At 42.5% G+C, this 24,991-nt stretch overlaps 2 protein-coding genes across 4 annotated transcripts in view; one reads left to right on the forward strand and one right to left on the reverse strand.

Annotated features, from left to right (window-relative positions):
• The first annotated feature begins 99 nt into the window (after nucleotides 1-99).
• Nucleotides 100-14,770, forward strand: ankrd24 (ankyrin repeat domain 24). The gene is made up of 23 exons (XM_039811047.1): nucleotides 100-177; nucleotides 273-341; nucleotides 2,266-2,396; nucleotides 2,828-2,916; nucleotides 3,028-3,092; nucleotides 3,231-3,288; nucleotides 3,571-3,641; nucleotides 3,834-3,940; nucleotides 4,540-4,712; nucleotides 5,436-5,458; nucleotides 5,705-5,797; nucleotides 6,126-6,242; nucleotides 6,354-6,473; nucleotides 6,737-6,860; nucleotides 7,044-7,222; nucleotides 8,028-8,191; nucleotides 8,831-9,618; nucleotides 10,642-10,958; nucleotides 11,510-11,743; nucleotides 13,076-13,252; nucleotides 13,336-13,491; nucleotides 13,641-13,706; nucleotides 14,661-14,770. The coding sequence occupies exons 2-23, from the start codon at nucleotides 306-308 to the stop codon at nucleotides 14,721-14,723; spliced, it is 3,351 nt and encodes a 1,116-aa protein (XP_039666981.1). The 5' UTR covers nucleotides 100-177; nucleotides 273-305; the 3' UTR covers nucleotides 14,724-14,770.
• shc2 (SHC (Src homology 2 domain containing) transforming protein 2) overlaps nucleotides 14,673-24,991 on the reverse strand; it is a 19,608-nt gene continuing 9,289 nt past the window's right edge. For 2 of the 3 annotated variants that reach the window (XM_039811048.1, XM_039811049.1), the window contains exons 4-14: nucleotides 24,825-24,885; nucleotides 24,003-24,122; nucleotides 23,363-23,416; nucleotides 22,169-22,220; nucleotides 21,645-21,771; nucleotides 20,624-20,804; nucleotides 19,954-20,047; nucleotides 18,174-18,353; nucleotides 17,745-18,064; nucleotides 17,459-17,610; nucleotides 15,378-17,123 (exon numbers count right to left, since the gene is read on the reverse strand). In XM_039811048.1, coding sequence (XP_039666982.1) covers nucleotides 17,482-17,610; nucleotides 17,745-18,064; nucleotides 18,174-18,353; nucleotides 19,954-20,047; nucleotides 20,624-20,804; nucleotides 21,645-21,771; nucleotides 22,169-22,220; nucleotides 23,363-23,416; nucleotides 24,003-24,122; nucleotides 24,825-24,885 — 1,318 coding nt within the window. In that variant the 3' untranslated portion in view covers nucleotides 15,378-17,123; nucleotides 17,459-17,481. Of the gene's footprint in view, nucleotides 14,808-15,377; nucleotides 17,124-17,458; nucleotides 17,611-17,744; nucleotides 18,065-18,173; nucleotides 18,354-19,953; nucleotides 20,048-20,623; nucleotides 20,805-21,644; nucleotides 21,772-22,168; nucleotides 22,221-23,362; nucleotides 23,417-24,002; nucleotides 24,123-24,824; nucleotides 24,886-24,991 lie in introns of those variants that run through there. The other variant, XR_005640224.1, reaches the window with a different exon arrangement.

Below are 24,991 nucleotides of genomic sequence, written 5' to 3' on the forward strand. Positions count from 1 at the left end.
TCATCGCCAATCAAACGTTATTCCGGCGTTTTTGCGCATTGCTGATTGGTTGATTTACGATTGGGGCGGGATGCATTCGTGCTGTCCGCCAGGCAGCGCAGTGACTCCAGTATTTTGCTGTGAGCTGCTGATGGGACAGAGGAAACGCTCACCTGGAGCTGGACTTTTCCTCCACAGGTAGGCTGTTTTTGCATGTCAGTTTATACATGTGACTAAATAATGGGCCACTTATAATAACACTCAGGTTTGTTTCTCTGCCTTATTTATTGCAGTGTTCCTGTTCAGACAGAGGCTATCAAACCATTATGAAGAGTCTGAAGGCAAAGTTTAAAAAAACTGAGGTAAGAGCCATCTGTTGTAGGGCATGTGGAGCTTTACAATTGAATGTATTTCAAAGTAGTACACCTGTTTGCTACAAGCTTTTTAGAGCTATAAGCCATACCAAGCTGTGTTTTAACCTAATATTACAGTGTTCACCTGCTCCACGTTAAGTAGTCATTTATATAGATCCCAGGTGTGTGTGTGTGTGTGTGTGTGTGTGTGTGTGTGTGTGTGTGTGTGTGTGTGTGTGTGTGTGTGTGTGTGTGTGTGTGTGTGTGTGTGTGTGTGTGTGTGTCTGGGGGGCACTGGGATTCAGTGTCACTGAGCAGCAGCAGGAGAGCAGGGCTGTCTCCAGACTGCTGCTATAACCAGTGATCTCAGGTAGCCTTCAATTATTCACACGTGCATGCTGTCCTCCCTATGCTACTCTGAAGGGCTTTGTAATGTTGTAACCGTGTTTCCTAATGTACTGTATTTTTAAGATTCAACTTTTTTTGCCTGCTCCATGTAGCCACTTGCTTGTTGAAGCCCGACATACTGGGGTCAGTGACCTCGCAGCACTGGTAGAAGCAGATAAACAAGCAACCGCTGGCTCTACATTGTGGTCTGAGCATTTGGGTCCTGTTGATGCTTTTAGCACCATTACAGCCTTTTAGTGACCTCCCTGATAGTGTTACACAACAACGGTGACAAGGACGATCCCCTTAGATGAGTAGTGTCACTTAATAGCCACTCAGTGAAGTTGTGTCTTATATTATTATTATTGTTATAGTCCAACCGTCAAATGGACAGATAAGATAGCTAGATGAATAAATATCATGCATATATTTCCCAGGGTTTCCCACACACATAAACCTCCCTATTGCCTAAGAGACTACCTTTCAGCTTGTTTGTGTGTCTCATGATGTCCCCTCTGCCCCTTTCAAACTGGCAGAAGAGAGCTAGCTTGTTTCTCCTCCTTTTTGCTGAGTCCACACATCACACGGGCCCCGCTCTGGAACTGCAGAGAAACAGAACTACAGTATGACGCTGCCAGGGGGGGTACTGTGCAGGACCTGACAAAAAAACTATTGTAGAGAAGGAGGACGCCTGCTACAGAGAAGAAGGCTGCTGAGAAATAATTAGGTTAGAGAAAGGAGGCCAGTGAGGAAATGAAGGAGCTGGCAGTGTACGAGGTGCAGTGGACAGACTGGCTATGTCCCTGCTAGCAGCCGAGGCAGGATGATGGGGTAGCGTTTTGGATGCGGACAGGGAGCACTGCACAGGGAGACGTTGTGAGGACAGCATTTAGCAGTGCTAGTGTGTGTGTGTTTGTGTGTGTGTGTGTGTGTGTGTGTGCGTGTGCGTTTTTGTGTGGCAAGCTATTCAATTTTATTGGGGGTGTGATTTTTAGGATAGCATAAATTCTCCGGTATATAGATCTCTACTATGACGTTGCTGTGACCTCTAAAGGGTATCTGGTAGAAAGTTATGGGTAGCAGAGTTCTCTACAGTATTTAATGTTACTGTGTATATTTGTTATGTAGCCAGGCGGCAGTGTGTATTGTCAGGCAGGACACACAGCGGTGGCTTGGTTCTCTGTAGCTGTATTTAGTTGTGTGTGTGTGTGTGTGAGATGCACTGCTAGCGGAATGGATCCTCAGCAGCCAGTTTTTAGCCTGATGAAGCGGTTCTGTCCTTGTTTCAGCCTGCTGCCGCTACCAGTAGGTATCTTCTCTCTCTATCCACTAATCACAGGAATAGCAAAGGAAATATCCCTCTCTTTTTTTAATAATATTTCTGTCTTAAAAGTAGTTTATCTTAACTCGTAATACTGGTATCTCATTGCATTATATTTATTTCAGCTGCCCAGTCATCTGTTGTTTTGTTTGTTATGCAGTGTGGTATCAGTTTCCATTGGGGCAGTTCAGGGTGGTGACCTGTTCTCTGACTTGGCCCCCTCAGAGTCAGGACTGGAGTAAGAGTGATGAGAGGCTCCTGCAGGCTGTGGAGCAGAATGAGCCCGACAAAGTATCCGCACTCATCGTCAAAAAAGGCCTCTGTCCTACCAAGCTGGATGCCGAGGGCAAGTCAGCGTAAGTTGGGCAACTAATGTTTTTCTTAGTCATGAGAAGAAATTCTTTTACTAGAAGTAATTGCATTAAGTTTATATTCCTTTCTAGTCTACCCATTTGCAGTGTTTCCCCCAGCCCTATTTCTGATGCTGTGGTGGCAGAAATTTTGCCATGGTGGGCCGCCACTACAAAATCAACATAGGGGAAACACAGCATTTGGGTTTGGCACTGAAAGGATTGTATTATTTCCACTTAATACGATTATGAATTCTTTATCTCTTTTATTTTTTTTTTCCTTGATCCTTTTTGGTCAATGGTAAAGTCTTATTGCCTTCATTTGCTTGAACTCAAACTAAAGTTAAAAGTGGACTCAGCAGTTGAGCAATTCTCTGGAATCAGACATTTTAAATGGAATCTCCAGTGACATGTATTGTCCTTCGTCCGTCTGGCAGGTTCCACCTCTGTGCATCGCGAGGCCGGCTAGAATGTCTGGAGGTCATCATCTCTCACGGAGCAGACGTCAACGTCACTGATGGTGCTGGTAGGGTATTTTATTATCAAATAAAAAAAGTTTTATCTTATAAGCCGAGGCTGTTGAATCTCACACGTGTCATGGATTGTTTATACATGTCTGTTTTATAACTGATTGCAGGCTTCAGCGCCCTTCACCTCACAGCCAAGAATGGCCAATCAGAGTGTTTAAAGAGACTCTTACAGGTAAAATGACAGCATAGCCAGGTTAACCAACGAATACTGTAACATTTAAATGGAATAATGCAAGCATGAATTTTAATACTGCATGTTTTACAAATGGTTTATCATGTTTTTTGCTGTTATTTCTTTTTGACCTGACAGGAGAGATTAGCAGTGGATTGCACCGACAGCATTGGTCGGACACCACTTCATCATGCAGGTAACATTTCAGAACTACAATATGACACCAGTTTGGTCACTTAACATAACTTTGCATACAACAAAGACCTCTCATAGATCTCACCCAACATATTTTAAGTATTAAAGGGTAAACGGATGTAAAGTAATGCTTTACACTGAAGCCTACCGAACAAAAATATATTATCTACCATCTAAACTGCAAACAGTAGTGCTTAGAGATTTCAGTTGCATTTCATAATGTAAGTATATACTGTATGTAAACCTTTTAATATTAACCATAATTCTGATTTATTTCCTGTAGCGGTCAGTGGCTGCTTGTCCTGCTCTGAGACTCTGTGGGATTTTAAAGCCAGTCTGGATGTCCAGGATGGGGTAAATTGAAGTTTGTTTCAGCTTTTTTGAATTACATTTTTTTGAATTGGTATGTGAGATGAACAAATACACGATATTCAGTGATTTATTGTTTATTTACCTCTGTTCCTATCTAGTACTTTAGACAGCACTATTAAATGTATGTGTCATTGCTCCATGATGTTTGAATAATCGTGTGCATCTCTCTGTCAGGACGGGGCCACCCCTTTGATCTTAGCAGCTCAGATGAGCAGAGTGGAGCTGTGTGTCTTTCTGTTGGGTCGAGGTGCCAACGCAAACATACAGGACAACCAGGGAAGGTACTGGACTGTTTGTGATGCTCGTCCTCTGTGTGGCAGTCAGGGTTTGATGAGGACCACTGGATCTGGATCACTCTCTTGTAGCTGCTGCTGAAGCTTTGACAGATGGAATGACAGACAGTGGGAGGCCTGCTGGGGCAGACTGGGGGCACGAAACTGCCTTCTTAGCTAAGATAGAACCAAAAAAACTCTGCAGGATTATTCTCACAGCAGTGGGGTTTTCTGGGTCAGGATGCAGGAAGGATTCCCATAGAAAGTCTACAGTCTATGGGGTAGATTTGAAAGGATGAAGGTCAGGAGCTTTCATTTTGGCTTTGGATATCTCCTTGAGGCGATGATTAGAGGCATTTTTTCAGGCCGCATCATTACGTCAAATGGAAACATTTCAATGTCTTGTCTTGCAATTCATCCTGAATCACAACCTGATTGGTATCTTTGGAATTCTTGACCAAAGTGAAAATAGAGTTTAAGTATACTATATGTTTCTACTGATTGACATGCTGATGATCTATTGATTGAAATCTGAAATTGATGTATGTGATTCTACTGCGTTACTAGTTTTTTCCTGTTGTACTATGATATTTTGTTTGAAATCGCAGGTCTGCATTGATGCTGGCGTGTGAGAGTGACAGCGTTGACACCGTAGAAGCTCTACTGAGAGGCGGGGCCAACACGCAGCTGGTTGACGCCCTTGGACACAAAGCCACCGACTACAGTGTAACCACAGGAAACCAACGCATCATGCAAGCATTGCAGGATGGAGCACCTCAAGGTACAGTATGAGGCCGGAAGTTTTTTTTCACGTGGAGGGATAGAAGCGATTGAAGATCTCACAAGGCTCTTTTGACAATAAACTCTTTCTATTATCATATCATCATGAATCAAATTTAGTTCTGTTAAATCAAGCAGAATAAACAGAACAGGTTGTGACAGCAGTTATTTAAAAAATATATATAAAGCGTTCATGTGAAACACATGGCAACTACATCTAACACATCATCAGACTCAATTTATGACTTCTGTTTGAGTGCTGCTTTGGATCCTGTCTCTGTCTCTGCTCCTCTAAGAAACAACTGTAATAGGAGGAATTGGATCAGGAGGACAGCTGGGTGTGATTGTAAAGTGGGGTTTAAAAAAAAAAAGAAAGACGAATGGCTTGTTCCACTTTTATCTCCCAACGAAGATATTGCTGACAAATGGACAACAGATGTGTGGCTGGTTTGAAAAGGGAGATGAAGGAGAGAATTTAGGGTGCATATGATGCCTGCCCACGTTAGTTTTTATTCTTTAATTAGAGATTTTGGTGGATTTACTACAAGATACATGGATGGCACTAATATAAACTACATGTTAGAAAAGCGGCAGGAAGTGTACTGTGTATATATATACTTGTGTATGTGCACATATTCACATTCCCCTCTAGCTGTGTGCTGAACTTTATTGCTTTTGAGGTTAAAGTGTCTTGCTGTGTGTCTCTTTCCCTCTGCATTCGTAGCTCCTGAGGGCACAGACGAGGAGGTAATGTTGCATAGCTGTGTGTTGGATCACTCCCTCCATCAAATGAGATCATGGCCCACATTGGCCGATCACATTGTGCATGTTTTCCAATATGAGGTCATTGTTTTTGTTTGCCGCTTTCTTTTCATTGTCTTCCGTTCCCCTTTCTTGCTGACCCTTTGTCTCATCTCAGTTTCCTCTATTATCCCGTTTTATGTTGAGCTTGACCTCTGCTTGTCTGTGATTCCCCCTCCCACCCCTACGCAGCCCCCCCAAGTCCCCTTAGGCGCCTCATCGGTGCAAGGGGGCACTACCCCCCGCAAACGGAAAGCTCCTCCACCACCCCGCTCTCCTTTGCAGGTACTGTGAGAAACATCTCAGTGTTTGAAAAACACTTTTTTCCCCCCTCACAAGTAGAGGCCAGCCTTACGGTATTGTTAGCTTGTATAGTACATTCACCTATCATCATCAGTTCGCAACCTTTTAAAAAGAAGCACTGTCTACTACTTCTTCTGCGTGAGAGCAAACGATACAAGAGTGTCCATAATTATGCTAATTTGACAATTTCCCCTTTGGTAGGATCTCTGTAGTACAACATTGCATCTTGACAAATTAACTAAAGAGAATAGAGAATTTTGTCTTTGATGACTAACAACGATTCATTTTATTCTGTTTTCCCATCACAAAGATCCAGGGTCTGCCACCCTCTCCACGTCCCCGGAGTTCTGCTCCCCCTGCCCAGTCCCCTGAGCCCCAGTCTTCTTCTCCCTCTCCCCAGCCTCCAGATACACAGCAGTCAGCCCAGGTTAGCACTCTAAAGCTTGATTTTTGTTTAGTTATAGTTGCTATGTTTGTCCTTCATATTACAATGCAGACTTCATCAGGGTTTCATATTTCTTGTGGTTGTCTGTGTAAGCCAGAAGATGAGGAGGTGTTTGAGGAGATCCGACGGCTGCGTCTGGAGAGAGGCCGTCTGCTCCAGAAGATCAAAGCCTTTGAGCAGCAGCAACAGAGCGCCCTATCTGCCTTGGAGGAGGTACTGCACTGCAGGCGGTGCAAACACCCATTGTTATTTATGTCTCTGCAAAATGTTTCATGATTGTATGTAAGCCTATGCCTCACTAGAGCTCTGTGTGTATGCATCTTTATTAGAGAAAACAACGTAATTGTGAAGACTGAGGTTTGCTTGTTATAACCACATTTTTTACCTGTGTGTGTGTGTGTGTGTGTGTGTGTGTGTGTGTGTGTGTGTGTGTGTGTGTGTGTGTGTGTGTGCGCGCGCGCGCACGGGCACTCTAGTTGTCTCAACTAAAGCAGCGTCTAGAGGAGGCAGAGGCAGAGCGAGACAAGCTGCTTGAGGAGCTGAAGGGAGGCCATGGTGTTGGGGCCGCTGAGGACATGGATGAAATGTTTGACTTCCCAGGTATGCAATCTACTCTCTCTACTTCCCAGGCCCTGGCAGAGAGCATGCATGTACTTCTACATGCATGCATACATGTGACCACACTGTTCCACATGGACATTCCTGTGTGTGTCTATCCCATTAGGAAATGATTTATTACACAGACTGATTTAGTTGTGGTTTCTCTTTAACTTTCCTTTTTAGAGATGCTGCTCTCCAAGCGCTCCAGAGCCTCGCCTGCTCAGGATGAGGCCACTTCTCAAAGAGACGCAGACTCGGCCAACCCCTCCCCTGTCCCCGGAGACCCAGGAACTGTTGCTGAGCTGCGCAAACAAATAGAGGAACTTACCTCACACAACTCTGAACTAGCTCTCAAAGTGCAGGTAAGGTCAGGGAGAGTACAAAAGCACAAATACACACCCAATGTATGAACGCATATACACCCAATTACGCATATAAACTGAAAACTCAACCAACATAAAAGCACACAAACAATCTCTCTCTCTCTCTCTCTCACTTACTAACTCACTCACATGCACGCACACACACACACACACACACACACACACTCACACACACACAGTCCCAGGCCTCTTTAGAGAGGATAAATTGATAGTGAAGTGATTATTAAATAAAGATGCTGATTCAGGAGTGGCTGAATGTCCCTGACTCAAACATTAGTCATGACCACTTAAACCTCATGACGCCGCACTCTGGTACACTAATGCAGTGAGGTAGTTGCATTCATATACAAATAAATAAAAGAGAACAGAATCAGATGCAGACATGGGGGTCATTTTGTATACATTCTTCATTAACTGGGTCATGCTGGTTGAAGTGCTTAGAATTCTGTTCTGGTTATGGTTCGTTCACCATTGTATGAATAGCATCGACCTAGGCCCGAACTTCAGTACTGCCCTGCTGTGTGAAAAAGAGCCAGACAGGAAAGTGTGACATCTAGAGTCTGATATGAGTGCAAAGAGAGAGTAAAGTAGAACCAAAACCTCCTGCTTTGATTTAAATGGTGGAGGGCAGGTGAAGATGCCATAACCTATACTAACTTAAGTTAATTAAAGGGCAGCTCCACCAATTTTACACATAAGGGTCAGTTTACTAGTACTGTTTAGCCTGTGAAAACAGTTGTACAACCTCCATAAGGTACTTTAATTCTCTCCGTGTTGTGAACAGATGCTGGAGATGTTTGAGAAGGATGACACAGACATGCAGACCTCCAGCTCGGACTTTGTCCCCATAGTTCAGTATGAGACCCTGAGGAAGGAGTTTGAAGCCCTTCAGGAGCGCTTCTCTCAGGCCCAGGCTTCAGACGAGGCCTCCAGCGTGGCAGAGGAGGGGTAAGATTGATCAATTGATACAAACTGAAGTGGCCATCACAGATCACATTCACACAACACTACTGTATTAGATCAGGCCTTTATCATGATGTGCATACCTTTGCATCATGACATCATGTATGTGATGGTGTCTTGACCTCTATTACATGATCATTCTTGTTTTTCTACAATCTTTGATGCTTTGTTGTATTATCACATGTTGCGGTTGTATGCTTCAATAATAATAGAGTTAATGTGTGTTATAAGTCCAAATATATATATAATATTTGTTTCACCTTCTCAAATAGGAGCATTTGATACTTGTATCTCTTTATATGTTTGTAAATTGAATATCTTTAGACTGTTTGTCGGACAAATCAAGCAATTTGAGAACATCACAGTCTGCTTCAAGAAACTGTGATGGCCATTTTTCAGTATTTTCTGACATCTTCTGTAGGCCTGCACGATAAATCGTTATAAAATCGCGATCTCGATTCACCCCTGTTTGCGATTAAATTTTTAGATGACTTTGATTATTCGAGGATATTATCTACATATTGATCAGTATTGGAAATAAACCCTGGAATGGGGTTATGATATGATGTTTTTATTGTTTGAGTTAGTGCATGAAAGATTGCTAATTGTTGTCTAATTCTGCAGTGGGGATGAGAAGTCTCAGGAAGGATGTGCTGATGCAGAGAGTTTGAAGGCTCTGAAAGAGAAGTTGCGAGGGCTTAAGGAGCAGTTGGCCTCCTCCCAGTCTGAGCTGGAAGAGCTGAAGGAGCAGATGAGCCTTGGGGTGTTTTCTGTGGAGTGTGGTGAAGGGGAAACTGCCGCAGCAGGTGCTGGGGCTGGGGCTCCAGAGGGGTCTCCGAGCCAGGAGGCACAGCAGCTAAGAACGAGGGTGACGGAGCTAGAGGAGGAGCTAGCTAAGACACAGGGTGAGGCAGCCGGTCAGAGCAGCCAGGACAGTGACACAATCAAACAGCTGACGGAGAAAGTAGAGGAACTCCGTGCTGCTCTGTCCCAGAGAGAGTCTACAAAAGAAGACGGGGAGAAAGGCGGCGAAGGAGAAGAGACGGAAACAGTGAAGGGCCTCCGTGACAAAGTGGCTGAGTTGGAGGCAGCCCTGGCAAAGAGCAAGATGTCGGGGAAAGAAGGAGGAGCAGCAGGAGATGGAGATCAGGTCCGTCGTCTCCAGGAGCGTTTGGGAGAGCTAGAGGAGGAGCTGAGAAAGTGTGTGCCTCGCTCGGAGTTGGAGGAGGTGCAGGTGACCCTGGGGCTCCAGTGTGAGCAGCTAGCCAGGGAGAGGGCGGATGTGGCTCGAAGGCTCAACAATGCCCTCCTGGATCTGGAGAGACTCAGGCCTCCTCCACGAGGAGATGAGGAAGAGGAGGAAGAAGAAGATGAGGAACATTCAGAGAGCTCAGAGCCCTCAGGCATGTCAGGTGTGCAGTGTTGTTTTTGTCTACTTAAAGTGATGGTTCGGAGTAATTCACCCTAGGGTCCTTTGCACCATGACCTCGAGCCAAACACCCCCCCAGAAGCTTTTTTCACCTGGGTCTAACATTGGGCGAGTTAGCGTAGAGTAGCGTTAGCCGCTGAATAGCTTAGCGCAGGGGCTAATGGACCCACGTTTGTATCTCGTAAATGACCCCACTAATAATGCCCGAAATGATACCAAAGGTCTACACTAGTACAAATAGGTTATGCACTCATAAAACGATGGATTGGAAAGTTTGTAAGTACACCAGAAGTTTATGAACACTTGCCTGCTCTCTTCAGCTCTCTGTTGCTGCTGCTGCTGTTGTTGCTGCTGCTACCTGCAGTTAGACGAGTGCTTAGGGCTGTCTACAAATTACTACACCGAAAAGAGATACAACAAAAATATGTATTAATTTAATGATTAAATAAGGTAATGTCTCCAAACTTACCTCAATTATTACTTGTCTCCTGCTAGTTATATTACAGCACTTACTTTAAAAAATAAGTTAAATTAAAAAATATTTTTGTTGCATCTCTTTTCGGTGTTGTAATTTGTAGACGTCCCTAAGCACTCGTCTCACAGCAGCAACAACAACAACAGAGAGCAGAAGCCAGCAGGCAAGTGTTATTTACATAAACTTCTGGTGTACTTACAAACTTTCCAATCCATCGTTTTATGAGTGCATAACCTATATATACTAGTGTAGACCTTTGGTATCATTTCGGGCATTATTAGTGGGGTCATTTAAGAGATACAAACGTGGGTCCATTAGCCCCGTGCTAAGCTATTCAGCGGCTAACGCTACTCTACGCTAAATCGCCCAATGTTAGACCCAGGTGAAAAAAGCTTCTGGGGGTGTTTGGCTCGAGGTCATGGTGCAAAGGACCCTAGGGTAAATTCCTCCGAACCATCACTTAAAAGTAAGAAAGTCACATTTAACATTATAGACTCTGTTTTGTGAATGATCATGCCTCTGTCCAATCAGAACACTCCAGACGCACCATGGCCGCAGTGAGAGAAGAACTGGAGGTGGCGAGGCAGGAAGCAGCCCAGGCTCTGGACTGTCTGTGTGCTGAGCAGGAGGGCCGCGCACAGGACGCCCTGCAGCTGAAAGACGCAGTGCCACTCTCAAAACATAAGGAGGCGCTGTCTGCAGTGTCAGAACAGCTAGCTCAGACGCTGCAGGAGCTCCAGGAGGAGAAGACCCTTCGTGGTCGGGCTGAGGAGCAGGCTGCCAGACTGGAGGCCAAACTGCAGGCCATGCAGGATGCCGTACCTAAAGAGGAGCATGAGAAAGTCACGGTCAGCAGCATTGGCAAATCTTTTCAGACTCAGACTACTTCATGTTAAGCCATTTCTCATTGTACTACATGCTCTTACTTCATTCATCTAATAATCCAGAGGAGGCAGAAAGAGCTGGCCCTTAGCTGAGATTTAGCTGAGATTTACTTTAGTTTAGAACAAAATAAGTTATCCACTGTTTAGAAGAGGCTTTTTCAAAAAGGAAACACAAGTGAAAGCAGCTTATTTGTTTGTAGCAGCTGTATTTAGCTGTTGGTGGTCTGGTTTTGATTGACAAGGTGGTACATCGTTAATTGTTGATCATTATCTAGTGTTTTTTTCACTTAGTTAGTGAAAGTTAGTTAGTAGGACTAGAAAGAATTCTAACAGGACTAAGAGCATAGCATTGCAGATCAGCAGTTTTCAGCTTTGTTGCAATGCATATTTCTGATAATCCAATGGTTTGTTACATGATTTATTTAATTTAAGATGTAGGATAATTTTTTTGCTGTAACTTCTAACTGGTCAGACTGTACATTATCATTATCATCCATGTGCTTCCTGCCTCTTAGGCAGAACTCCAGCACGCCCTTCAGGCCAGTGAGAGCAGTGCAGCAGCGGCTCAGGAGGCTCTGAGTGAGAAGGAGATGGAGCTGAGAGAGCTGAAGTCCCAGAAGGCTGCAGAACAGGGTCTGATCTCCAAAGAGGACCACGAGGCCCTGCGGCTCTCTCTGCAGGCCGAGATCAACGCCACCACAGCCCGTTTCAACGATCTTACTCGCAAACATGAGAAGACTTGCACTGAGGTGTGTGTGTGTGTGTGTGTGTGTGTGTGTGTGTGTGTGTGTGTGAGAAGCCACATTAGATGTTATTGTGTCTGCCACAAAGTGAGCCGTGTTCCATGAAGGCCTTTTTACTGCCTCTTCATTATTCATTATGTGTATTACTTTCTCCATTCAGTTCGTCCGTGTTTCATTGATCCCTCTGTACATGTGCTTATTGATGCTCTGTGTTGTATGTGCACTATACGCTACTAATGACACACTCCTAAAGTCTTTTCCATTCAGATAGAAAAACTCACTTTGTAAACTAGGTAATTGCCTCTCTGACTCACGTTGGCAAACACAGAGGTTAATGCAGGGGCACATTTTCACACAGAGTAGGATATTAAAATGGCTTTTATGTACTTGGTATTTTTTTACAAAAACATGGCCCGTTAAGAACACGAATCCAACATTTGAATTTAGTGTTGCTTACACAAACACACACAAACACACACACACATATGTAAATTAGTGCCAGTAATAAAGTTACACTTACCTGAAACAAAAACAGTTAAACATGGCAACAAAAGCAAATGTGTATAGATTGAGATGTATAGATACCACGGGAAACTAGCCTGGGTAAACCCTGACAAACTTTCGGCAAATTTGAGATTTGCTCTGCAAGTCAGTCTGGCGAAGAGCCCATTCAAACCCATTTCCAATGTCCACAAAATCGAGGCACCAGTCACGACCGTTGAGGCGGGCTTTACGCGACGACGATAGTGCAGCGACAGCGAGCAGCTTTTTGTTTACATTCAACATGATGGCTACCGAAGCACAGCGTCACCCAGATCGTTGGTCTGATTGGTTGGACTATCCAATGCACCCAGAGGCATTTGAGCGCCATCCGTTGGTGACGCCCCTTTGGAAATGAACTGTCAATGAACCTTTCCCAGACCCAGGGTCTGGTGTCAACCAGGCTAATGGGAAACTGGGAAATGTTCCCATGGTAACAAAAACTTAGACAACAGAGGTTTTGGAAATAATGATTTTGAAGAAATATGATATATTTTAGAGGTTTGTTCATTCACTAAATCGTGAAGTATAGCGTGAGATGTTACTATGGAAATGTTGAAGACAACCTGCAGCGTAGTTGAGAAGCTTTTCTACCAGGCAAGCGTGTATTTCTGTCTGTATAAAGCTGTCAATATCAATTATAGCACCAACTGAAATTCCCCTTTAAATATCAAACTCCAGTGCTCCTGGATCAGCCTCCAATGTCTTCTATATATGCAGAGAGCATCTGAATGTGTGACCAAACATAGATAGCCTTGCTGAAGTGACAGAGGGCCACTGGTTGTTTTTCTGGTTTAGGTATTCCAGGTGCAGAGAGAGGCTCTCTTTAACAAGAGTGAGCGACAGGTCGCGGAGTCCCAGCTGGCCACGGTGCAGAAGCAGCTAGCCGAATTACAGGCCCAATCCAGCCACATCCAAGAGCTCCACAAGGGTATCCAGGAATCCCAGGGCCTGGTCAAGGAGAAGGACCGCAAGGTAAGAGTTTGGATAACCAGTTGAAACAACTGCTGTTGGAGCACCTTTAAGGTGGCCGAATTGATGTCTCTGTCTTCGTGCAGATAACCGAGCTGTCCAAGGAGATGTTTCGGCTAAAGGAGGCCCTGGGAGCTCTGTCACCTCCGCTGGGCATCACCTCCTCATCTACCCATCATGGTAACCCTGGGCAGCAAATGGCACTGCAGAACAGGATTGCCATTCTTACCCAGCAGCTCCAGGTAAGGAGAACATTGTAACGTAGCGATGTGTGAAGAGAAAAAAAACTTTTATTTTCTGTCTTCAGTATATATCAACCATTATTTATAAAAATGAAAACATACACTTAAATCTTCACATGATAGTAACATTTTCTGTGACCTTTTTGCAGGATTGGGAAAGAAAGCACAAACAGGTGGTGACTGTGTACCGTTCGCATTTACTGGCAGCCGTACAGGTGAGTTGAATGCACACATACACGCCACACATTAAGGCTTAAACCTTTTGTTTTGAGATGTGAAGAGGTTTCCCTGTGAGTGTATTTGTGGGGCCTGCCACAGGATGGATCAATACAATTGTCAACTTGCTGGACAGCCACTTGTAGTGTGGACTGTGAATGGCACTGACTGCTGGATTTGAGTTTGTGCTGACAATTAATAGCAGGAATGATCTGTCCACCATCTCTGCTTGCCAGACAAAAGTGGATGAAATTTCAGAAGGTGCAGGAAAAAGGAGCTCGACTCACTCTCTCTCTCGGCAGTACCATCATATTCCACAACTAAGGTGTACACATTAGCTATTTCTTTTGTCATGTTGGTTGTAATAAGAGATTGCTCAGGTGTCGTTGACCTCTAAGAGAACTGCTGCGTTAGCTCTTTGGCAGGTTGGATATACGGGATAGGCTGTCCAGTGTGCCTAATCTCTCTTCCTGGAGCATCTGGCATTGAGCAGTGTACAGAGTGTACATGGGCACAGAACTTATCTCCTGGGTCTGTTTTCAAACTTTGGAACAGGCCTATAGCGTTACAGTCAATCTGCAGTAGATCTGTGCAATCTGATGAGCAGTAAAATCTTCAAAAGCCTCTACCTCCTAATTAGCGTGATAGGCGGCTTGGAGATAGCTTGCCATACTCGGTTGGCATCTCGTTTCAGTGGTAGTGTCAGTACCCCATTGCCCCCTCTTGATTGAGGTCAGAAGCAGGTTTTGTTGTTCATGGCCTGCTTTAGTGGGTCTGCCAAACCTGCAAATTTCAGTCTGCTGATCTGCAAGGATGAGCGGGTACACCTATAGAGCCCGTTATGGGGGCTCTGCCTGTGCTCATACAACAAGGAACCAATGTGGAATACAATGTAGAAACTTCCTTTTCTTACACTTGTGTGTGTGTGTGTGTGTGTGTGTGTTGCCCAACAGGGCCGAATGGACGAAGAGGTGCAGGGTCTGCTACTCCAAATCCTGAGGATGTCACAGCAGTGACACTGAAATCTTGTAATGTCTGCAAGTCTCTCTCCACCTCCAGCTCTTTTACAGGTCAGCATGAAGCAGCTCCAGCTCAGCAACCTGTGGGGAAAGCATCATTGAGACCATTTCTCTAGAAAGCCAAATAAAACTAATCTGTGTTCAGACATAGCTGCATGTGTACAATACAATAACTTCAACAACAGCTGTAGCTTGACTGATAAACAAACAGTGAAAAAAGTGAGTGCCTTCTTGGCTGGATAAGTTAGATAGTTAAGACAGCAGCCTATAGGTAAGGGAGTTTATGGTAGCAGACAGTGAATGTGAATAGAGAGTGGTTATTAAGGAGATAAAATCAGGTACATTGATTGTGTGACAAGCCTATTGATTTTATACAATATTGTTATAATAAAAAAGAAAAAGAAATTGCTCTGCCGTTGATCCTGTTCTTTGTAACTCACTTCATGCATAGATACTATAGATTTAACACACAATAGGTTTCCAAAACAACAGCTTCTACACACTGTCCGTCACATCTATTTTTGGGTGATTGGAATCTGAAGTCTTAATTTGGCTGTAGCATGTGTGCATGGAAAGTTGGACAGCTGGGCTTAACTGTGGAGCTGCTACATTAGCTGGCAGATATGAAGACTCACAAATGACAAACCGCTGTTTGAATTGTACCCTCTTTTCAATTAGTTTTATTGACAAAGAGCCATTAAAGTTAATCAGAGAAGAGCAGATCCAATAAATTCCTGAGAAAGCAAAAGGGGAGATCTGAAATAATCACATTAATCATTTGGACCTCACCAAAAGCCTCGTAGCGCGCCTCGTCTCTCTGTGCATTCATGAGGCTGCATCCAAGAACAGTGGAGGGCCTGACGTGGGATGAGGACAATCGATAAAGCGATGCATTTCCCTGACATATAAAGGAATTAATTTCAAGTCCAAATCCCCTTTCTTTTATATCAATCACTGTAGAGGAGTTCCATCTATGGTTTGTTATTGTTATGAGGGACACATAAAGACAATAACAGTCATTAAACAACAAGACAGTATTAAACATTTACCCCCAAAACAAGAGCAGCTTACATGACTGTTCACAAGTATAAGAGCTTAATCATCCTGAAGTTTGTTCAGTCATTCATTGGCATGGCAAAAAAACTAGTGTTCAGGAGCATAAATGCACATTATATACACTGACACAAATGCCTGTCTCTGTAGTTATTAAGGCACTGAAGTTGGAGGGGCTGTGGAAATACAGGCATGGATATACTGAGTTTGTATGCAGAGTTTTAAACCCATGTAGTATTACTTTGCGTAGAGTCCGACCAATAATGTTCACAGGCTTATATAACACATACAGTCTTTAACAAATTATGAACAGCCCTTACAAACACAATGCAAATGACTGATATTACTGATAAATGTGATAAAACTTTACTGTAGGTCCACTTGGCTGTCTATACTGTATGAAGATAGTATGGATGCATTTTTTCTTTTTTCAAAGTGAGATTTGGTGCCTCGATTATCATGGAGAAAAAAAAGGCAGAAGTATGTGTGGCTATTTCATAAATCCAGCACTGAATCATGCTCAGTGTGTTTTCATTGTGCCATCTCAGAGTCAGGTACTCACATGTAACAACAACCTTTACATTCAAATGAAATGATCACAGTATTTTCATTTCTTGCATTTACACAGAAATTAACTACTGGGTAACCTGACACGTTGTTTTTTTATACAGTGTCTACCAGATTATAACACAGTGTTGTTCTGGTCATGTCCATTTGTTCGGTGGATGACCTGTGACTGACTGGTCGGGCAAGCCATGGTACAGTGGAAGCACTTCACTATTACAGGCATTGTAGGACTCTGCGCATCAAATTAATATTTGATGTCCCGAAGTTGGGTCCTCTTCAAACAGTCGTCGCTTTAATTTTTGACCTTGGTTTGACAACTCTTTCGGCTCTAAAATTAGTCAAAATGTGTATTCTCGTTGATTTGTTAGCTTAATAGCTGCATGCTGAGGAGTTTATGACAGGTGGTGGATAGTTTGGTTGATCCTGGTAGGCAAAGGCAGAGAAAGTAGATGCCCCACTCTCCTTAGCTGAATTGTTCATGGAAAGAAAGTATCAGTGATGACCTTTGTTCCTTATAAATATCCGTCCGCGATAAATTATTTCCATGTTTGTTTATTTTCTGTGGTTTTTGCATGGGAACTCAAGAATCCAGCTGTGAAGGGCAGCCTCTAGCTGACCCGGTAAGAGCGTTCGCCCCACGTTGGCTGAGTCCTGCAGCCCTTTGCTGCGTGTCATCCCCCATCTCTCTCCCCCTTTCATGTTTATCCACTGTCACTTCATAATAAAAGGGAAAAGCCCCCAAAAAATAATCTTGAAAAAAAAAAAGAAAGAATCCAGCTGTGAAATATAGCAGACAAAACAGGATGATCATTTTAGGCACAGATTGAAGGTCAATACTCTCATTGTTTTAGACTTGTAGATACATGACTGACACAAGATCATCCGTCCATTTATTGCATGCAGAAATGTAATGCTCACATTTACTGAAGTTAAATTCCAATTGATCACCACAAGGTGAACAACCAGCTATATTTTCTTGAAAATGTGCATTTTGTTATGGGACTTATACCTATCTAATAAGGTTTACTATCCACTGTCCCACTAATATCTGCATTGTCAATCATTAAATAATTATGGTCATCCCGTACATATGTAGCATACTGCATGCTTACCATCCCATGCGGGGCCAGGTGGCTCACTGTTTCCTCCTGACCACCTGTTTGAGGTGGAGCTCACTCTCTGCTGCTACAATAGGCAGCTCATTCTTAAGGTGGTAGGAGATAAGGTGGCTTATGCTCTCAAATAACATGTCTTTGGTTCGGACCTGTACGTAGGACAGCAAAAGATGGGAGGATGTAAGTTATTGTGTTCACTACAGACAGCAGAAACCTTTTAAGCAGTATGTATAGTATGACTTTTGACAGACAAAAGCTGTTTTCCACTTGCTGCCAGACTCACCACTCCCTCTGGGTCCACCAGCAGTAGGTGTTTGGGCAGGCCACAATGCATGCCGGTTAGCACATACTGTCCTGGGTTGGTAGTGCTCTCCCTGACAAGGAAATCTCCATCTCGGACCAGGATTTTCTCTGCGTCTCGCCTGCTCATGCGGCTGTGGTACCACGTCTCCCTGCGGAGCTGCTCCTCGTTTGGTGCCACGGGGGCACGACGGCGTGGAGGGCTGGGCCACTGGTCCTCCAGGACCCGGACACCTCCCCCTCCAGCTGCAGCCCCAACAGCTCCACAGGCCTCGTGGAGCTTCAGGGCGTCCTCAAAGGGCCCTAGAGGGACAATGATGTTTCACAAAATATGGTCACTCTATAGTATTCCTCAAATAAAGAAAGTGAGTTTATCTTTACTATATGTGTCACACCAACTCTCAGGACTTACTCATGTCAAAGAGGTCCTTTTTGGGACTGTCGGGTCCCCTGGGCCCTTTGCGTCCATTAGGCCCCTGTGCCAGTGAATCCAGGTTTTCCAGACTCTGGGTGTTAACGTACTGATGCTCCTCGTAATCTCTGCTGCCTGGTGGCTGGCCGTCAGCACACAGGTAACCATCTGATGTCAGACCTGAGAAAGACAGGTGCCCTCAATACATTTTTGACTTCTGGTGTGTGTGTGTGTGTGTGTGTGTGTGTGTGTGTGTGTGTGTGTGTGTGTGTGTGTGTGTGTGTGTGTGTGTGGTTGTGTGTGTGTGTGTGTTTGTGTGTGTGTGTGTAACATGTTTTTGTTTATTGGCTCCCTCTAGTGGTTGAAATCACAACTTAAAATATTGAGCTATCAGATACCACAGTATATATAATAGCTTATTTCCATAAATAAGATACCACAATTAAACCAGTTGCAGTATGTACCAAAGTGGGTGTGCATTGCTAATGTCATAATTATAGACCAATTGTATGTAGCCACTAATGAGAAGGCAGCTTCTGGAGCCACTAGTGACTTTCTAATAAAAGTGAAAATGCCCCAAACAATCTTTAATAAGAAGGAAGGAAGCTTCTCACAATATTAATAGTAAATATAAAATGTTAAAGGTCCAGCGTGTAACGTGTTTAGTTCATTATCAAAATCTGTGTTGCCCGTTCACAAACCTGTCCTTTTTCATGAATATTTACCACCACCATCAATTCCAAGTATTCCTTTTGGCTTGAAATTTTACATTTGCATTCGCATGAACTGGGGTAGACGCTCCATATTCATGCGCCATCTTGAAATACGTTAGCCAGTAAGGGACATACAGGACATACTGCTCCGCCTTTCGCGTTTTCGCTGTCACATGATAAACTCACAGGTGCTGCTAATGCTGCTAATGGGTATCGTAGCTTCCCGGCCCCGGCAAGTTTGAAGAAGGAAACATGGAGGACCACACGTATTCAAAATCCAAATTTCAGGAACAGGAGTCTTCTTCTTCGCTCAGAAAAAGAAAAAAAAGGATATTGAAAAGAGCAAGAGACCGGCTTTTTGAAGCGTGAAGGCTACCGTAGCTGTAATACGTACTTTGAAGTGCGTGGTGCGAGAGAGTTGATTGCGATATATGATCTCAACGCTAGATGGGAGAAATTCCTACATATTGGACCTTTAACGGCTGTGTTTATTGCAGATTTCTCCACTAACGTTGTCTGAACCTTATCCATAATGATTATGTCAATGGTGTAATTTTCATTTTCTTATCAAAAAATGGTTTGATTAATTGAAAGTTTGGTCGATAAAGTCGTAGTCGTAGTAAATGAAAGTATATTCTAACTTCATTATCACTGTATTGCCATGTCACCTTTAATCATGCTTTTAAATTTGAAGATTAACTATTGTAATAATCTAGTTCAGGGAATCCAGAGGACACTCCAAGCTTCCCTCCTATCAAAAATGACAGACTTGAACCACAGGTCCTTTGAACCAAGTCTCTTATTTGGAAGGCCATCCTGATTAAAGATCCCAAAAAGTCCTAATTCTATCGGCATCATCTTAAGAATGTCATGTCAACACTGAGCTTCTCTTTATGTTAGAAGGTCAGTAAGTCTCATTCAGGGCAAAGAGTGCAGCAATGACCGGACGTGTACCGTAATAGGTCACAAAAATGTCAACATATTTTCAGAGAGAACAGTATAGACAATTTCATCACACATTTTGTTTTCCAGATGTTACACCTGTGTACTGCCACATGGTGTCTCACCTGAGCTGCTGGTCGTCTCAGTGTCCCAGTGCAGTTCATAGCACAGCTGACCAGGGGGATAAGACGCTTGCTCCCTCCTCGCTGGTGAACCCATCTGCAAACACACACACACACACACACACACACACACACACACACACACACACACACACACACACACACACACACACACACACACACACACACACACACACACACACACACACACACACACACACACACACACACACACCAGAGCAACATATTTGTCTCTTGTAATGTAGTTTTGAAGCACTCTATTTGAAACATTAGCTACAGCATGGTGCCATATTTTGAACAAGCTGCCGGGGAGAGAGCGATGATTTCTCTCACGCTGTAGGCAACAGAAGACCCGAGGCTCTTCATGTAATCACATCTATCTTCGGCAATTATGGTGCAGGCACATCAAGAAGACAGTTATGGAGTATATTTTCATGTTCTTACTGTTTAATTCCATGTAAACAATAGGGGAAAGGAGCAGGAAAACATACCAGTCACCAGTTTATGAGGAAGCTATCAAAGAAAGACACTAGCTCACTGTCTGGTAAAGGTTAGACATGCACTACTTGATGATGACCATATGTAGCTTTGATTACATCTGTGATAACATTAGATGGTAAGGTTTCGTCCAGGATCATGCCTGGAGATTCACCTGTGCTGCTGTCTTGCTCTGTGGTTGTGTGTGGATGTGACCCAGCAGGGCTCCGCTGGGCCTAAGCCTGGAGTCCACCACTCCCCCAACAGGAGGCTCCTTCCCTGGGATGCTGTTGTAGTAATCATGCTCAGAGAAGTCCTCATCGTCCCCCCACATCGGCTCTTCTGTCCTGACAGACCTAAGTACATTGGTGCAAGTGAAAAGATTTTTTTATTATTATTACTTATATCAACACCACAACTTCTATAATCTAAACCAGGGCTTCTCAAAGTCCATCTGGACCCATCCCATACCTTGTGTTATGAAGACAATGTGTTATACAATAATTATGTTGATTATTATTATTATTTTTTATAGTGATATTATTAGTAATAATAATAAGAATAAGATATGGGTTCTCAAATGGATTCAGTCCGATCGAAAGACATCTCCACATCCGAAAGTGATCTACTGTATATAAATCTGCGATAGATTTATATAGATCAATGCAGCTGCTGGCAGCAGAAAAACATTCATAAACCAGAATAGAAAAGACTAGAACACATGAGGTTTGGTGTGAAGATCTGTGAGGAACAATATTATGGAAAAGATGGATTTTGAGGTAATACAAGAACAAACTATCATGTCTCCTTGTACTAAATAACAAAGAAATATGAGAGTTGGACAGTAGATCAAGTTTGTGTGGTGGAAAATGTGACTAAGCTCTTTTATGCAGGAAGCCTGGTCAATATGTGTGTCAAAGTAAAATGGGTGTCAATCTTACTAAAATGAGATTTTATTTTCCATTGACATACGCTGTAAGTGTCAACAAGTTTAAACCTTTAAAATATATAAAAGTTATATTGTTGTTATATACCGGTATATACAGTTATTTCTTAGCACCATGGTAGCTGATGTGTTAGAAATCAATGATTTACAGTTGTGTCACCACGTCACAGATTTGGATGACAAGTGACGAACGCAAAACACTTTTTCCTCTTTTCACAGAAGTCATAATTGTGTCTGGGCAGCATGTCACCTCTCCATAGACGCCATGGTTTTGGGAGGACTGTGCAGGTACTGTTTGAACTGCAGCTCGAAGGCTTGGCCGATGGTACTGATGACACTCTGGGCTAAACCGTCTGAGCACTCCAGGATGTGACATGCTGAAGGAGACAAAACAAGAGACGATTATTTTTTTTCAGCTGCAACACACTTTTAGAACTAAGATCCTGTCTCAGTAATAATACCACTGTTTTAAGTGTTTGTTTCCAAAACACTTTATGGTCATTTCTATTTAATGGGGGTGATATCTCGTTTAAAATATTTGTAACTTCTAATTCTAAATCAAGAACTGTAGTAGATGTCATAGTAATTTTTTTCATGTCAGGAACAACTATAAAAAATAAGTTTGTTTCCAAATGGTGGATATGCTACAATGTCACTTTTTTATGATTTATTAATTGTGGCATCTTAAGATAAATGTAGTACAAGTGAGCTTTCCTCTAATTGATCCATGTTTAAGAAACGTATTGTATATATTTGGTAAAGAAAAGATTTTACCTCTCTGATTCACTGGATCTTTGGCCACATACGCAACATAATCAGGCGTGTCCTGCAACAGAAAGGAGGATGAATTCAATTAGTCCAGATAATTATATATATATATATATATATATATATATATATATATATAACTAAATTAAAGCCCTTATTGATTCTTCGGGTCATGAGATTGGAATCCAATAAAATGGAATCCCGTCAGATATGTGTCTGCCAAAAAAGTCCATTCCAACTAGCCTGACAAGCCAAACCCACATCAAGATTGCAAATTACATTTGCTGCCGCTAGGGTGCATCTAGATTTCTAGGCTACCTTCCAACAACAATGTTTTTTTAATGTTTTTATTTAACCTTTATTTAACCAGGTAGGCCGTTGAGAACAGGTTCTCATTTGTAACGGTGACCTGGCCAAGAAAAGCGTAAGCGTGCAAGACAACATACAGTTTCACAAACAATAAAATACAAGAAAACAGAATACAATAGGCTACATAAAGTGCAGATTAGGTAGGCATTACAAAGCCAGCGCAAAGGGAGGTGTAAGTAAGTCGGAGGATATGCAAAATTGATAAGGTAATAACAACACAATATACATGAATAGACAGTCTATTACACTGCTGAGATGTAGTGAAGAGTCAATATACAGTTAGTGCAAGTTGTGGTCTAGTTAGTGATGTAGGTCGGTGATAACACAATAAGTATGAAAAGACAGTCTATATAAAATGCTGAATGTAGTGAAGAGTCAATATACAGTTAGTGCAAATAGTGGTCTAGGTGCGAATGTACAGTAGATCAGGAATAACACAATATGCATGAATAGACAGACTGTATAAATGTTGAAAGAGTCAATGTAAATATGAATTGATTGACATACTATCTAAAATGCTGAAATGTGGTAAAGAGTCGATATACAGTTAGTGCAGAATTGTGGTCTAGATAGTGATGTAGATCAGTAGAGTGTACTAAAATTGTGTGATACAAAGGTGGGAAGAAAAGAAAAAACATTTGAGCATGTCGAGAACAGAATATGATAGCAATGAAGATGTGCATCTGTGCAAATATGCAATTGGGCGTGACAAGGATAACGGGGTAAGGGTGTGCAAAACAGTGGATGAAAGATGGATGAAAGAATAACAGTAGCACGTTAGCACGTTTACTCCTCTGTAAAGGAGAGCAGGGAGCGAAACGTTGCACTCACTGTGTCTCCCCCCGAAGCAAATGAGATGGACTGCATGGGATGGTGTGCTATCACCTGAAAGAGACAAGAGGAAAAACAGAGGCAGAGGTTTGCCATTATTCTACTTTTACATGCCATCATTGATTAATGTGAATACAGACAAATGGACGAAGACTAAAGATGCCAAAATACAAAATTGTTTCAATGAAGTACAGACCAGGGCTCAAAAGATTCAGCTTTATACTTTTAGACTTTTGAAGTTTAGTGTAACTACACAGTGATTATTATTTCCCACATTTTGGTTTTCAGCAAAGAGGAAATGCCTCTGAACATCATTTAACCCATTGTGGAGCAGTGCGATTCTTCCCTAAATGCCAGATTTAATGAAATTATTTGATGTCTCTTAGCAATCAATTAACACCAACAACTATTTATTAGATGAAAAAACGTAGGAAGTGATGATCAAAGGAGAAATTAATTGACACATATCATTACTGAAATTAAATAACAATGATTTTGAAAATGTTTAAATTTATTTGTGGTCAGAGAGGAAGCTTCTTCGTATCGGTGGTAGACAATAACATTTAATTAAAGGGTATTTGGGCAAATATATCAGTCCAATCCATGTACAGATTCATTTACGGTAGTTATAGCATCATACCTGTCGTGTGGTAGGAATAAGCAGACCAAGGCCATCTGTGGAAATATTGACTGCAATACTCATGCCTGCAAATCGCAGGTTACTCTTCCCCATAACGGATTGGAGAGCTTTGTTCTGTGCCTACATGAAGAATAAATAAATGAATACAGATGAAATTACAATCACATATTTAAAATATTCAGAAAACAGAAATGTCGTCCTGTATTTACTGTTTTTGTTATGACAAACAAAATAGTCTCTAGTCTTAAAGTGCTCTTATTATGCTCATTTTCAGGTTCATAATTGTATTTAGAGGATATAAGAATAGGTTTACATGGTTTCATTTTCAAAAAACACCATATTTTTGTTGTACTGCACATTGCTGCAGCTCCTCTTTTCACCCTGTGTGTTGAACTACAGAGCTACAGAGTGAGACATCTCACTTCTATTCCACATTTGTTGGGAGTCGCACATGCGCAGTACTTAGGTAAGCACTGCTAGCTAATCAGAAGCAGAGTATGAGGGTGTGTCACGCTAGCAGCTAGTAGGTGAGCATTATAACGTGTGTTACAAAGTGTTTTCTGTTGGAGATGGTAAGTCCCTTTGGGCTTTTTCACTTTGTAAACCTATAACATGCACAAAAAAGATATATAACACAATAAAGGAAAGGGAAAAAGCCAAAAAGCATAATATGAGCACTTTAAGTTTCTTAAAACCACTGTACTAACCTGTGTGGTAACTTCAACTCATCTAGTTCTCCAGCAGGGATAAGACAATTTCAAAAGTATTTAGTAACAATAGTATTAAGAAACATGCACAGTAAGATTAAAGTTCACTATTAACCTTCTTCCTCCAAGCTCCCTTTCCACCTGGCACAGTGTCACACAGCCTGTTGATGGCTTCCCTAATTAGGGGAATAAAGAAAGATCAAAGGTCAGACTGTAATGGGACACACTGGCCACTCATCTAATAGCTACAAGAACAGCGAGAATAAAAAAAATCATGTGGAT

This window comes from Perca fluviatilis, chromosome 9 (genome assembly GCF_010015445.1).
Source record: "Perca fluviatilis chromosome 9, GENO_Pfluv_1.0, whole genome shotgun sequence".
Lineage (NCBI taxonomy): Eukaryota > Metazoa > Chordata > Actinopteri > Perciformes > Percidae > Perca > Perca fluviatilis.